This window comes from Coturnix japonica, chromosome 1 (assembly GCF_054131305.1).
Source record: "Coturnix japonica strain WE chromosome 1, WE-NBRP24, whole genome shotgun sequence".
Lineage (NCBI taxonomy): Eukaryota > Metazoa > Chordata > Aves > Galliformes > Phasianidae > Coturnix > Coturnix japonica.
Window position 1 is genome coordinate 64,943,301 of NC_140663.1, and position 12,365 is coordinate 64,955,665.

Genomic DNA, 12,365 nt, shown 5'->3' on the forward strand with positions numbered 1-12,365 from the left:
CTGTCTCTTCAGGCTAGCTTTATTCATGAAGATATAGAAAGTGCAATCAGTGACAGCAAGAGTGGAAAACAGAAGAAGAGACTTGAAACACTGAGGTAAAAACCTAGTTTCTTGGCAGTATAGGGCGTCATGAGGCATGCTCCAAGTCTGTCTGCTGTTTCTTTCTCTTTTGTCTAGTTGATAATATACTTCAAAAAGCATATGTGGTGGATTTGACTTACTACGTCAAACTCTCTTGGATTATAGTTTCACTCTTTACTTTCCCAATTCTGCTTTAGTAAGTGGAACAACTGACGTGAATGCAGGTTGCTAGAGAATAGCATTATGTGTCTTGAGTTCTGTATTTGGGTAAAGTAGTTCAAAATTTGAATTAAATATATAAATGTTCCCAAATTCCAAGTAAGCAAAGATTGGGGATCTGAAGATGTTAAAGAAAACAACAACTAAAGACTAAAAAAAAAACTTGTGCCTGCTTATTGACTCAAAAAACTCCTTGTTTCCCTGGTAGGAAAAATTTCTCTCCCAATAGGAAAAAGTGGAGTAAAAGGGTCTGTTGGCTTCAGATTATTACAGAAATGAGCAGTAGCTGGTGCAGGCATAGAAACAAGGGCACAAATATGTTAAGTACTTAATAGGATGGTGGTGGTCTGTGTGCTGCGTCCTGATGATATTCTCAATAATATTTCTCTGGCTCAGTGAGAGAATTCTCTGCTGTACAAAAATCTTCAAGTAAAAATGTCACTATTATATAAATTTATTGCTGCCTTAGTTGCCTGTTAAATTCTGATGTGCAACTTGTGTTGTTTTCGTAGAATGATGGACGCTTACATTGAAATGAAAAATATAAAGGAAGAAGTGCATCAAATTTTACATATGGGTTTAAAATTAAGCAAGTAGACTTTACTGTTTGAGGTATGGTAACAGATAAGTGTAAGCACAGAGATGTGTATCACAAGGATTTGAGCACTTTGGGTGTGGGGGAAGGCTGATGAGATTTAATTGGGAAATGAATGTAGGTCAGTACATCCACAGGGAAAAGTAATCTGACATATCAGACTCTAAAAGCTTTGAGGCCTAAAGGTCATTAGTGCATGACAGTTCAGTGCTAGATACTTGCTGTCATGTCATGTATGTGTTAACATTGGGCCACGAGAAGAAAGCCTTTTCTAGATGTCCTGTTTGACTAGTCTGGAGATCCTGTAGTAAGTCTGGCACTGCACCATCAAATTGCTGCAAGATTATTTGCAAGTAAAAAAGTGTAGGAGATACAAAAGAGAATGCTCAGGGAACTCTAGGAGACCGGAGGAAGGAACTGTGAAGAAACCATCTTTTTTTTATGAATGACCAAATTGTGTTTTTGCTGTTGAATGCCATGAATGAGATGGAATCATAAAGTGAAGAATTTAAGGTGAAGATCCTTCTTTTAAATAGGGATGGAATGTGCATTTCAAAGGATTTGTTGGGATTTTTTGTCTTTTAATACTGAACTACAGAATGACTTCAAAGATCTCTTTCCTTATGGTTTTTAAAGGCAGATTAAGAACTGGAAAAGTGGAAAAATGATTTTAAATTGAGACAGGGGAGGTTTAGGTTGGAGATTGGAAGGAATTTTTTCACACAGAGATTGGTGATGCGCTGGAATAGGTTGCCCAAGGAGGTTGTAGATGCCCCATCCCTGGAGGCATTCAAGGCCAGGCTGGATGTGACTCTAGGCAGCCTGGTCTGGTGGTTGGTGACCCTGCACATAGCAGGGGGTTGAAACTGGATGATCATTGTGGTCCTTTTCAACCCTGGCCATTCTATGATTCTATGAAAATTCAAAATAGGAATAGTCATACATTTGCATCAAGATAAGATGAACAGATTGATCTAAAAAGGAAAATCATCCTGTGAATGTTTTTGTTGGTAAGGTTTTAAAAAGCTGTTCGTTGACAACCCATCAAACATAAGGAACAGGTACACAACTGATGATGGCTGAAAGATGACTCTGAATGAAGAATTTAGAACAGTATTCAAGTCCAACCATCAATACACAAAGCACAGAATCTAGCCATAGAAGCAATCAGATCTCTAGACAGCACATTTTCTGTCAGTGCTTTGGAATTTACCATAGAATCATTAAGGTTGGAAAAGACCACTAAGGTCATCAAGTCCAACAATCAACCCATCACCACTTTGCCCACTAAACTGTGTCCCATATATGCGCTGCGTGAAAGACTATTTGTTTTATTGATGCACATTTTTCTAACTTCATCATAGCAAGGGTTTCCTGTTATGTTTTATCTATTTACATACCCTGACCTTTAGTACTTGTGACTGGGCAAGTCCATAGCATGTTTGACAGTAAAAGGGTCCTGGCAAACCTTGTTTTCTTCTCTGATTACGCACTAGAAATGTGTTGACTTCACTGATGGGCCCCTTTGTCTTCCTGCAGGATGATCTCCAGTGCTGATGGCGCTATCCCTCCCCCACCACGGGCTCCTGCCCCTGTTCCCCCAGGGACTGTCACCCAGGTGGATGTGAGAAGCCGTGTGGCAGCATGGTCCGCGTGGGCTGCAGAGCAAGGGGACTGTGAGTTGTGCTGCACTGCGCAGTGATAACCAGTTCTTCTGGGCAGTAGGGTTTTATGATCCTCAGTAATAACAGAAAATAATTCACAGACTTTCATGAAGACTGCAGTAATTGAATGCATATAGAGGAGTTGCTGTACTAGGTCATCCCTCTGCCATAGCTGGGAGTGGGCACAATTGTTCTCCCAATCAGTTCAAAATGCCCCAAGCCACCATTGCCCGATCTGTGGAATAAGACCTGGCTGTCATAATCTGACGTGTCATTTACTTAACATTTTTCTGAATTTGTGTTCAGAGCCCTGTTTACTTGTGTTCAGTTGGATGGATGTGTGGGCTATGGATTTTAACTTGGGCTTTTATGTGAACATAATAACATGCACAGTAACTGTATTGTTATAACTCTCGTAATTTAATGATGCCCTATTTAGTAGTAGGGAAAGTGTTGGCCAGATATTTCAGGCAATTAAAAAATACAATCACTTGGATTAAAAGCTGACTAGAGATCAACATTATATATTTATTTATTCATCTGGGTATGGCTAACCTAGTTTATATTTTTAAAGCATTACCCATGGAATGTTGCAGTATTTCTGAATATTATTATGCTTTATAATCTCTAGTGCAAACATTCTAATTAAATCAGATTCCATTAAAAAAAGTAGAAACAGTAAAGCTCTGTAAAACAGACTGTGATAATGAAGTAATTGTGGTTAAGGTGAGAGGTTTCTTTAAAAATGAATACTAAAATTTTAGAATTAAAATCATTACCCAAGCCGTATGCATTGCTTTTGTTTATTAAGCTATATCACTCCATGAAGTCAGTAACTCAATTGTGCAGAGAGAACAAAAATTTTCCGAGAAATAAGAAACATTAAGGACCTACTAATCTGCACCTCTGCACCTACCTTAAGTAACAGCAAGTTTGTTCCTTTGTTTGACTCCTCTCTCTTCTCTCAAATAAGTTAATAAATAAGTTTCATTAACTTATGAGTGGTCTGTCAGTGGTCTGAGTTCCTGCAGTTCCTTTTATTCCATTCATGTAGATCTTTTCTAAAATATATTTACTAAGATCCCGCCTATTAACAAAGGCCATACAGAATGTAGTCTGATTTAGAAACACTAAATTTACTTTTTCTCAAAGTGCTTTCCCTTATTGTTTTCAAGCATAAGTCACTGATTCTGTCCATTGTTATTCGGAAATACATTTTTTATCACATTGATATCTTCTGTTTCTCTATTGCCAGACATGGTCATTCTGCCCAAATTTCATATATCCCTTTTTGCTTATTATCTTTTATATCAAAATTGTCTTCAAATTCAGAGCTACACTGTTACTTCTTGCCTGCTTCTACTGAGGTACCTTTCAGAATATTTTGCAATTTCCCCATTTCCCCTTGCATTTTATTAATAATCTGCCATTATATATATGTGTGTGTGTATATATATAATTATTATTAATTTTTTTTTTAATTAAGACCCTAGTGCCATAGTTCTGTAGTGTGGTTTTCTTAATTTATACAGCTAAACTGTCTTAAATTATATGCTTAAGCTCTTCTGTAGGACTTGACAGGATCAGGCATTAGGGTACAAGTTCTTCAGTCTTTGCAAATGATTGGTGAGAACAGTTTTGCCCTTCATTTTCTTGCAGTAGTGTGATTTCAAGTATAAGTTCTATAGAAGCTTCTATATTTTTTTATCCTGCATAAATATATGTCTCATTCTCCTCTTCCCTTTTCCACAGATGAAAAACATAGACAATACCCTGACCATGAGGAAACGGCAGAAATGATAGCAGCCAGGATTGACAGAGATGTTGTAAGTGAGATACTACAAAAGATACTGCTTAATTCCTGAGCAATTGTGTGGCTCTACTACTTGGAAAGTCTTTTTCCACTTGGGAAATTCAGTTCTGGAGGAAAGCATTCTGGGTATTCACGTTTGTGTGTAGACCTCTAAATGAACATAAAGTAGATAAATGTTATTACTATTTTTTTTTCCCCTGAAGAAAGAAAAAAATAATAATAAAAGATGTTAAATTGTCTTCTGTGAACAGATAGAAACATAAACATTAATTTTGTGAAGACTAAGTTTCAGAGAGCACATAAGAATAAAATTAATTTCCCTCAATTTAGTGGGATGTAAATTTGTGCAATATCCAGAACATAAGCGTATGGTCACTTCTAAAGGCAGATGTACTATGCACATGCGTAAGCTAAGTATTTCTAGCCAAATAGCAAAAAATCTAGGGCAGGTCCCATGGTGTATGCAATATCAAATATCTCTTTGTTTGCTAGTTGTAACTTTCTACTTTCAGCATCAGGGGGTCTTGAGGGAAGCATGTTGGGACCTGCTGAATTTGCTGTGTATGTGCTTCCCTGGGGGCTCCTCCTTTTTTCTGCACTCGCTCTTTGAAAATAATTCTTCAAAGAGCACTTCTTAGAAATAACGTTCTGACATTCAACAAATAGCTTAATACTTTGTGCTAAAGGAGATTATGAAGTTTAGGAAAATGCTGTCCTACACAAATAATTGGAATTTTTTTTTCATGTACTGTGAGAGAAAATTCAGTGTGTGAAAGAACTGTGTAATTGAACTTAATAATGCTTATGTTTTAAAAACTTGTCCAGAGTTTTGAGAATAGTCTAAGCCCCACAATACTTGACAGTTACGTAAAGGATAATAATGTATCTAAATATGTAGTATTATAGCATGAACTTTGTACAGAGGGAGCTTTTGGTGTCTGAGAGAGTTATCCTTCTAACTTCTTGAGTATGTCAGTAGTTTCAGTACTGAAATTGTTATTCTTCTTTTCTCTCATAGCAAATTTTGAACCATATTTTGGATGACATTGAGTATTTTGTTACCAAACTTCAAAAAGCTGCTGAAGCATTTGCTGAACTTTCAAAGAGGAAGAAAACCAAGAAAAGTAAAAAGAAAGGACCTGGAGGTAGGAATTCTTGCTGTACACAATGCTGTTTCTCTAAAGATCACTGAAGCAGCTGGCATATGTGGATTTTTGTTTTTTTTTTTTTTTTTGTGAATGTAGTAATTGTTTTTGACTTTAAGTACAAAAGGAGTTATCCACACAGAAAATCTTAGAAATTAATTAAAAACTTTTGTTTTGAATCAGTGGGGAGTGACTGATTAGAGATGTGACTATAGAATATGCTCACTGTAGTTTTATATTTACAATGTTTTGTGAGTAGGTGAACTTATTAAGTATGTTTTATATATTTGTTATATCCATAATATGTTTAGAAATGATGTAAAATGTGAATGGATGTAAAAAAAAATTCAATTTATTTATCAGAGGGAGTGCTTACTCTCCGTTCAAAACCACCACCTCCAGATGAGTTTGTTGACTGCTTCCAAAAGTTCAAGCATGGCTTCAATCTTCTGGTAAGTAACTGCAGGTAGATATGGTTCAAAAACCATGTTCTCTGTTTTTGCTTTGGACAGCTAATGTTACATAGAACATGATATTTGTTTTCCTTTTTGCTTAAAATTTATTTGGGCGCTACGGTGGTTTTCCTAGGGTCATATTCCACCAGTATGAAGAGAAGAGCTAAAATTCCAGTGAAAGTTCAAGAGAATGAAGAATAACTACCACAGTAGATTTCTCTTTAGTTATTTCTAAGTTGAGTTTTCTTGGAGATTTCTTGCAGTTCTCTCTTGGGGCGTGTGACTGCTTTATTGTTGCCTCCTTAAGGTAGCTGCAAAGGCCATCTCTTCTTTGGAAGAGCAGTAGTTAAGTGTTCTGTCTTCTCTCTAACTTTCTCAGTGCCTTGTCTGTGTCAAGAAACCTAGTGGACTTTAAATCCCTGCAGCTGTAAACCATGCAGAGGTGATCACACCATATGGGGAACTGTGAGCCTGGGTCTTGGTCTCCACTGCTCTTTAAAAAGGAACAGACATAGAAATTTGTTTGTTTTTTCCATTTTTACTGCATTCTGCATTCTGCACTTAAATGATTTTTTACCTTGTAACACTTGTATATAAAAATCTTTGTCTTCTGTGCAGGAGTAGAAATAGTTATTGTTTCATTGCTGAGAAAGATCTGTGGTCTATTTTCTAATAATGTTCATAATGCTATACCAATGTGTTACTTCAGTGTCACTGAAGAAGCCACAAAAGCTTTAAATTTCACTTCCTAGGGCTTTATGTCAGATATGGAGAGCTGTATAAAGAAGAATCTAGTTTAAAAATAAAAGGAATAGCTTGAAGAATAAAATCTTTGCCAGAAGAAACTATTTTAAAACACTATTCTGGAAGCTCCTAGAAAATTCCTACCATTGCCAAAAAGAAAACTATAGAAAGACCAAAATAAAGTTGTTATGTGTGACGAACAATGTGTAGAAAGTCAGTAGCAGCAAAAATATATCCTCTTTTTGTTTATATTTGGAGACACACTCTAGAAAGCTAGATGCAAAATTGGAATGAAGCTAGCTAAAAGGAGGTTGAGGAACAGATAGCAAGATACAATAAAAGCTACTGTAGCTTTTTAATGTACTTTCTGAAATGCTTCTTACTTCCAGAGCCCATGATCACTAAATAAAAGGTGTCCACCAAGAAGCTGTAGCACAGGAAATATGCACCTTTTTTTATTTTTATTTTTTTAATATGTATTTTACTTGGAAAAGCTTGATGCTGGACAGTAAATAATTGTTTATGGCTCCAGGCTGCCTCTAGACTTAAACTCTATAATGATCTCCCGTGCACTGATGAGCACCACATCCAGGAATGCTTCATCTCATGTTAGTTTGTCTAATACCTGGACCAGAAAGTTGTCCTCATTGGACTCCAGGAGTCTTCTGAATTGCTTGCACCTTGTTGCTTTCCTTGTAGACATCTGGGTGGCTGGAATCTCCAATCAGGATGAGAGCTTGCAAGCATGATGCTTCTTGCAGCTGAAACAAGAAAGCCTTGTCAGCAGGCTCCCCTTGATCAGGCTGCCTGTAGTAGATCCCAGCCACCATGTGTCCTTTAGTGGTCTGGTCCCTAATTTTAACCCACAAGCTCTCAAACTTACAATGGCTGTTTTCTGGAGACAGCTCTTCGTAATCTATGCTCCTCTTAGCAGAGAGGACAGCTCTCCCATCCCTCCTACCCTGCCTATGTTTTCTAAAAAAGGAATGTTAAGAGCCTGTGGGAAGAAAAGACCAAAAAAAGAAGAACAAATAAAGAGTATCAATATACCATTAGGTTCACTGATTTTATCTTGTTCCCTGTAAAGTGAAATTGAAGAAGGTGGAGGGAGAACAAGAATACTGTAAGGAATTATTGTAGATGTTTCTTCAGTTTCGAGAAAGACAAAAAAGAGGGAGAATGTAACAAATCTGTGAGTGGTTATGAGCATCATTGGAAAAAGTGAGGAAAGAATGATTGCTCAGTTTTCTTTTAGAAAAGAACTATAGGGTATTAATGAAACCAAGAGGCAGCATATTTCCAAATGAGATGCTTCTTGACAAAACATACAATTGAATTTTACTTCTTATTTGCACAATATGTGCTAAGATTTCTATGGATTCAAAAGCAATTGTATGAATTTATTGAAGGGAAGAATTCATAAGTAACTTTTAATACAAAACAATAGCATTTTGTACTTCTAGTTGAAGATGTCCCTGGGAAAATTGTTGTTAGATATTTAAGAGTTTTTCCTAGATGTTTTATATTTGCTTGTTCCTTCTCATGCTTCCCGTTACACTTTCTCTTAGCTGATGTAGGAGACAAAACATACAACTTAGATGGACCTGTGCTCTCACTTGGGACATTGTCATAAAAGTTAATGGTATCTTAAAATCTGTCATTTTTCATTCACCTTAGGCCAAATTAAAGTTCCACATCCAGAATCCTAGTGCAGCTGAACTGGTTCATTTTCTCTTCACCCCACTACATATGGTAAGCTTTTGGAATTTTTTAGGTATTTTCCTTCAGAATTCTTATACTTGTATGATCTAAAATCTTTCCAAGAATAATGAGATTAAAAAGTGTCCCTAGAGAGCTACTATGGAGAAATGTATATCCAAGGATAAAGATCTCTTTAGAAAACAAGTTTTATTGTTTTTTGCATGTTGACATCTATCATATATATATGTATACATGTTTAAAACATCTTTGTCCTTGTTTGTATTGCAGTTATCCATTATAATTTTAATAAACAAACCAAGTAAAGAAATAATTTACATAATTCAGGAGGAGAGTTGGAAGCATAACCATGTGCCAGTTCAATTAAAGAGTGTGTCATTTTGATTGGTAGATTAAAATAACATTGACAGAAGTGGATCTAAATATTTGGGTTTGTTCAGCCTAGAGAAGAGAAGGTTGCGGGGTGACCTCATTGCAGCCTTTCAATACCTGAAGGGAACTTACTCCCAGGAGGGGAGTAAACTCTTCAAAAGGGCTGATAATAGCAGGACTAGGGAAATGGTTTTAAGTTAAAAGAAGGAAGATTTAGGTTGGATGTTAGGGGGAAGTTCTTTACTAGGAGAGTGGTTAGGCCCTGGAACAGGCTGCCCAGGGAGTTTGTGGATGCCCCGTCCTTGGAGGTGTTCAAGACCAGGTTGGACAGGGCCCTGGGCAACCTGATCTAGTAAAGGCATATGTTTGGTGGCCCTGCTAGGCAGGGGGGTTGGAACTACATGATCCTTGAGGTCCCTTCCAACCCGGGTCATTCTGTGATTCTGTGATTCTGTGATTCTGTAAATATAAAGGTGACCAAAACAGCCGTTCTTATGACATAAGTGGTTTTACTTCATCCATCCACAGGACTTATGGACAAGTTAGCTTCTCAGAATTTGTATATTTATTGAGTAGTAAATGTTTCCTAGCATTAATGTAGGTAACATATTCATTGTAACTTCCTTTTTTATTATGTGTGTATTCATTGTATTATTTTAATATTTTGATTTAGGTGGTGCAGACAACAGGAGGTCCAGAGCTTGCCAGTACAGTACTAAGTCCCCTCCTAACAAAAGATACCATAGACTTCCTACAGTATACTGTCACCAGCGAGGAAGGACAGTTATGGATGTCATTGGGTGACACATGGACCAAAGCCAGGTGAGAAGAAGTTTGTGTTTATTGACACAGTCTTAACCGGACATTCCACACCCAGGAAACTCAATAGTAGCTTGATAGGCTATACCTCACAACTGTTCTTTAAACTCTTTGGAAAGAAGTCCTTTAGCCTCACTGGGATTTGTGAATGACCCAATTTTAGGCATGGAGAGAGCAAATACAGACAGAATATTTTTTTCCTCCATAGAATAACGAGTAGAGACTAAATTATGTAAATTTATACCATCATTTTTTTTCTATCTATCTTATTCTATTTATTCTATTTTATTCTATCTGTTTCATGCTTCAAGTTGCTTTCCACCCTTATTTTCACAACCCAACCAATATGGAATTGGTTAAAAAATCAGCTGGAAGAAGTTCCAATAAAAAATGAAGAAAGTATGTAAGAGAGGATACAGATTTCTATTTCCAGTTTCAAAGCTTCTCTAAGAGCATCATGATGCTATAAGTACAGTGCTTAAACTTTTAAAGAATGTTTATGGGCTGATTTGTGTTACATATGCATACCCATAAAAGTCCCACTTAATTGATTTGCTATTGCAGTTAGATTTCACTAAAATTTACTTTGTTTATGTATTTGTTATTTTAGAGGTATGTATGTGGTTTGAAATCACCTAGTTAAGTAAAATATGCGAAAGAAGATTAGCAAAGTGTGTTTTAACTCTGTAATCTGTGGTAGATGAGAACACATGACAGTAATTAAGCATGCTTACACTTGAACTGGAAAGGTGCCATGTATTTTGAGTTTACTCATCTTTCTTTTATATACAAAATTCAGGAATAAACATGTACCAAGTGGCTTTATAAACTAATTGACCAATTAAAATGTTTGTTGTTGTTGTTTTTTAAGTGATTACGAAGAAATAACAATAAATTGAGTGTTAGGAATCTACATGGAAAGCTGTAGAACACGAAGTGACAAGCATCCTCATAGCAGGAAGTGTGATGTAGATGTGTTTGCCTTTCTTGATCTTGTTCTGCTACTGGACCAGGACATTCAAGTTCATCCTTTGGGCCTGCTGTTCAAGCTACTATTACAAAATGGAATAGAAACCGCAAATAGACATCTTTGTGATTGCCAGAGAGCTGGTCTCAGCAGAGCTTACCTTTACCTACTCAGAGCTTGCTGGCTTCACAGCAAGCTTGCTGTGGAAATCTGCATAGCAGTGGATCCTCTTGCAGGGAAAATGGATTATTGTTTAAAATGTTGGGCTTCTCAGCTTAGGAAATACCTTAATAATTCATTTATTCCAACCCCCCCAAAAAAGTGTAATTGAAAGAGAAGTAGCTCATGATGCACAAAGAATGAAGCACTTAGAATACTACTGGTTGACATGTGAAGATTAGAAATTATACTCTGTCTGATCTCACTATGCAGAGGTAGATTATGGAGCAGTTTAGTAAGATATATGATTGTTGAAACATGAGGGTTTCTGACATAGCTCAAGCCTGCCAATGGGCTAATAATTGCTGACTGGCAACTTATATGACTGGCAGCTTGTGCCCCTTAAATCTGAGCAGCTTCAACATATATTCAACATATATAATGTGTGCTCTCATTTCTTGTTCCACTGTGAGGATACAGTAATTTATTTTGCAGGAGAGTATGTCATGCATAGTGCAAAGGCAGTGTATGAAAGCATTAATTTAGGTACTGTGTATTACAGTAAAGAATGGGAATGAAGTGCTAAAAAATAATAGACTATTCTAAGATTAAGCTTGACTATTAAACAGTAAATGTGATGATAATTCTTGTACCTGGGAGAATGCAGAGTTCTTTGTATTACACTGTAGGCTATCTATTGTTTAACTCCTTCCTTAAGGTGTAACTCAGGCCCCTAAGCTTCCCTGCTTCATGCAAAGGCTGCTCCAAAAGTAATGCCTCCTATTTTATTATACTGTCCCATTACATCAGAGGTGATATGGCAGTAGAGATTGAACCTTCCCAACAATATTCCATTACATTTTGTTGCTATGTGACAGATGGCAGCAGAGGGGCAGTCTGACAAAATGGTGTTTGACATGGAAGTGTGTATGAAGCAAAAGTGTCACTGAATTCCTCCACATGGAGTAGATGGCACCCACAGGCATTCAGTGACACTGAATGTTTCTGAAGACCAAACAGTGGATGAGAGCAGTGATGTGGTGGGTGGTGCATTTCAGCAGTGATGGCAGCAAGCATGAGTCACCTCCATTGGTGCAGATTTCTTTGAGCATGGCATGCAGGCTGTTGTTCATTGCTGGTGAAAATGCATAGCTAGTGGTTGTGACTATGTTGAAAGACAGTATTTTGTAGCTGAGAATTTGCACTATCAATCAGTGTTATTGTGCTCTTTGTATCTGCTGTAGTTTCCATGGAAATAAATTGGAGTTGTTACTTTCAAAGTGACCTAGATATCTACATTCAGTCTTTCATATAAAGTAAGCAGTTTCTTTGAAGTCTTTCTGGTTCTTTAACACAAACAAAACATTGCAGCACAGCACTTCTTTCCTATCTAACAGTTATAACAAATCTTAGATGTGTTTGTGATTGATTCTTTTATTACTCATCCTTCACTGCAAGCCAGAAATTTGTTGTGTTTTAGCAGAGACAAGTCATTATGGCAGGAACAGTTTGCTCTCTGCTATGCCTTGCAGAAAAGTAGTTATGGTCAATAAATATTTTCTGCAAATTTTCTGTGGTCTAACACTATCGTGTCTGTACAGTAACTCCAGCCT

The 12,365-nt window shown here is 36.9% G+C and overlaps 1 protein-coding gene across 14 annotated transcripts in view; it reads left to right on the top strand.

The window, feature by feature from the left end:
* Positions 1-12,365, top strand: part of EPS8 (EGFR pathway substrate 8, signaling adaptor) — a 129,249-nt gene that overhangs the window by 91,416 nt on the left and 25,468 nt on the right. For all 14 annotated transcript variants that reach the window (XM_015867723.3, XM_085543431.1, XM_015867688.3 and 11 more), the window contains 7 exons: positions 13-95; positions 2,435-2,571; positions 4,312-4,385; positions 5,391-5,517; positions 5,881-5,969; positions 8,394-8,468; positions 9,481-9,629. In XM_015867723.3, coding sequence (XP_015723209.1) covers positions 13-95; positions 2,435-2,571; positions 4,312-4,385; positions 5,391-5,517; positions 5,881-5,969; positions 8,394-8,468; positions 9,481-9,629 — 734 coding nt within the window. The remainder of the gene's footprint in view (positions 1-12; positions 96-2,434; positions 2,572-4,311; positions 4,386-5,390; positions 5,518-5,880; positions 5,970-8,393; positions 8,469-9,480; positions 9,630-12,365) is intronic.